Source organism: Solanum pennellii, chromosome 9 (assembly GCF_001406875.1).
Source record: "Solanum pennellii chromosome 9, SPENNV200".
Classification (NCBI taxonomy): domain Eukaryota; kingdom Viridiplantae; phylum Streptophyta; class Magnoliopsida; order Solanales; family Solanaceae; genus Solanum; species Solanum pennellii.
The window spans coordinates 69072627-69075652 of NC_028645.1; the positions used below are offsets into that span (position 1 = coordinate 69072627).

A 3026-nucleotide genomic window follows, 5' to 3' on the forward strand; every position below is an offset into this window, starting at 1 on the left:
GACATGTGTTTTGCTTTACTTTTTCAGCCCTAGGTACATAATCAATGACACATTTGTATTGCCGCACTATAATATTAATTTGGTCATGACCACAACCTTTATACACAAGAATTGTTTTTTTCTTTTTGCCCTGTCAGTAGTTCACAATAAATATACCATGTATTTATGACGTATAAACATACACGATCATTGTTCCATTTCTGTCAAATAAAATTTATTTATTTCAAACCTTCCGTAGAAGAGAGTTATGACATATTTTCAACCATACATGAATATGTTCTTCTTATTCATATTTTTTCCCCATATTTTGACACATTTACTTTCAAGAATGCGCAAATATCATGATACTTATAACAAGTCACAATCTCTTGATGAGTCGACCATAATCATTTTTACATGTCATACCTTTATATTTAATAGAGAAAAGACATTAAAGTGTCATCTGAAGTTGTCCCGTATTATCAAAAAGACACCTAAACTATGAAACAGTCCTATTAAGGCGTGTTAGGCCATAATTTTATCATCAATATGGTGCATTGAGACTCAAACTCAATGTCTTATTCATATAAGGCGTGTTAGGCCATAACTTTATGTGACTCGAACCCAATACCTTATCATCATAGTCAAAGGCGTATTTAGGATTTCAGAATGATGGGGGCATTATTATAAAAAAAGTGAATCTAATCGAGTTGACATTTAGGTTCGTATCGATGGCATTGAAGAAACATGAATACCATGATGATGAAACAAGAACGATGAATTTTTCCTATTTTCGATAAGTCAAGATAGAATCCTAGACGAACTTGGTAAAATAAATTTGGAGTCCTAATTACCTTATACTACTATATTTAAAATCTTCTATATTTAATACTTATGTTTTATAAAATAAAAGTAAAAAATAATTAAAAAAACTTATCTTCCTTGAGCATTAAAGTTGTGACATTGTAAAAAGAGTTGCACTAGTAGTGGATACAAGTTAAACTCAAATAAAATCTATAAAATGCAAAAATAAAATAAATAAAATAAAATGACGTATAATATTTGATCAAATATCTTTTAAATGCTTTTGAGTATGATGTCATCTTTGTTATGAGGCGTTTTACCTTTTAATATAGACTTTTCAATGCGAACTCAAATCTAATAGGTGCTAGAGAACATGTTGAAATTTCACTCAAATTTAACTATCCTAAAATATTTAAAAATCTAACGCCAAATGTTGGAGGTTAAAACAAAATCCCTTTTTCAAGTGTACATTCCACGATTCGACTATTTTGAAAAAATAACGTTCAGAGTACAACCTACAATATTTGAAAATACTTTAAGATATGAAAATTATGAAGGGACAAATTGCATCAACATTGGGGTGGTGGCGCAGTTGGCTAGCGCGTAGGTCTCATAGCTTTACGAGTAATCCTGAGGTCGAGAGTTCGAGCCTCTCTCACCCCATTACTTTTTTTTATACGTAAACTCGGGTCGGGCTGACAACACCAACCGGAAACCCGACCCGAATGGTTGACCCGGATCCTTATTAGTATTATTATTATTATTTCCGCAGCCACCTCCAAAACCCTAAAACCCTTCCTTCTCTGTTAAATCTCTGAAAGAGCAGTGAGAGAGAGAGAGCTTATCAACAAAGCAAAAATGGTGAAGAAAAGCAAAAGTAAGTAATTGAATTGAAGTTTTGATTGAGTTTTCATTTGAGTTTTGGTTAATAATATGTAGATGTTTTGCAGAGAGTAAGAGTAAGAGGGTGTCTTTGAAGCAGAAGCATAAGATTATAAGGAAAGTGAAGGAGCACCATAAGAAGAAGGCCAAAGAGGCAAAAAAGCTTGGACTTAATAAGAAACCTAAGGTAGAGAAAGATCCAGGAATTCCTAATGATTGGCCTTTTAAGGAGCAGGAACTCAAGGCTCTTGAGGCTCGTCGTGCTCGTGCTCTCGATGAATTGGAGCAGAAGAAAGCTGCCCGTAAAGAGAGGGTAATCACTTGTTTCCATGCTATCTATGCGTAGCCAGATTTATTTGAACTTTATGTTGTAACTAGTATGAGCACATGTAATTTTGCTTTCTGTAAAATTATGAAATCAAAGATAGTAATAACTTATCCGCACTGATGCTTACATCGAACTAATAGATAAGCTAGTAACACATGATTAATTCAATCAGGAAACGTTAACAGTTGAAGAGAAATGCAGGTGTGCATGTGTAATTAGATTAGATATTAAGAAGCAAATCTACAATATTTTGAAAAGCCGCAAAAGGAAAAGTAGGAGAATTCTGACATCAGAGCACATATCAAATTATAATGATATTAATTATAACAGTTTCTATTAGAAAAAAAAGTTCACTTGGAAAAGAAAAGAGGCAATTAAATTTCTTCTGAATGGTTATTTAATATGAACTTATTTTAGTTGCCAACTGAGAAACAACTTATGCCAAACCAAGAAACCTTGGTAGCAGAGATTTTAAGAGTAATCGTGCTTGTCCCAAAGTTAAAGATCTTTAATTGATTCATTTAGTCATATCTCCAAAATTAACGAACTTTGCGCCCTAACCACTATGCAAAGCCACTTCCATCCTTTGGACCAAAAAGTACAATATACTACAAAATCCCACAGAAAGTCTTCTAAGAGAATAGGTAAAATATTCATGTGTAGCCTCTGGTCCTTCACTATTTTCCTTTTGTATGTCTCTTGGGATCAACTGTATCATACTCTATATCCTGTTCCTCGAATTTCACTGTCACCAAGAACCTTATGCTTACCTATGGAAAAAAGAATCATGTATAAGATCAGTAACACGATATTCTCTTGTTAGATTTAGTAACTGTATTATACTCAAGAGGGTGATGTCCTTGTGCTCTGATGGAACCAACTTGCCACAACATACATTAATGTCATCTGGTCTTGCCGGAGTTATCGAGATCGAGAAAGAGGATCTTAGCTTTCTTTTGTCATAAACCTAGAGAAGCCAGAGCGCCATAGAACCAATCCAAGAGAAGATCCGCCCGGGGGGGGGGGGGGGGGT

General features: G+C 34.2%; 1 protein-coding gene and 1 non-coding gene across 2 annotated transcripts in view; both read left to right on the top strand.

Moving 5' to 3' along the window:
* The first annotated feature begins 1360 nt into the window (after positions 1–1360).
* TRNAM-CAU lies at positions 1361–1446 on the top strand. The gene is given in 2 exon segments: positions 1361–1398; positions 1411–1446. It is a non-coding gene; the product is annotated as a tRNA-Met (tRNA).
* A 117-nt stretch (positions 1447–1563) lies between these two features.
* Positions 1564–3026, top strand: part of LOC107031235 (guanine nucleotide-binding protein-like NSN1) — a 7507-nt gene continuing 6044 nt past the window's right edge. Inside the window, exons 1-2 of the mRNA XM_015232527.2 lie at positions 1564–1660; positions 1734–1978. Coding sequence (XP_015088013.1) covers positions 1642–1660; positions 1734–1978 — 264 coding nt within the window. The 5' untranslated portion in view covers positions 1564–1641. The remainder of the gene's footprint in view (positions 1661–1733; positions 1979–3026) is intronic.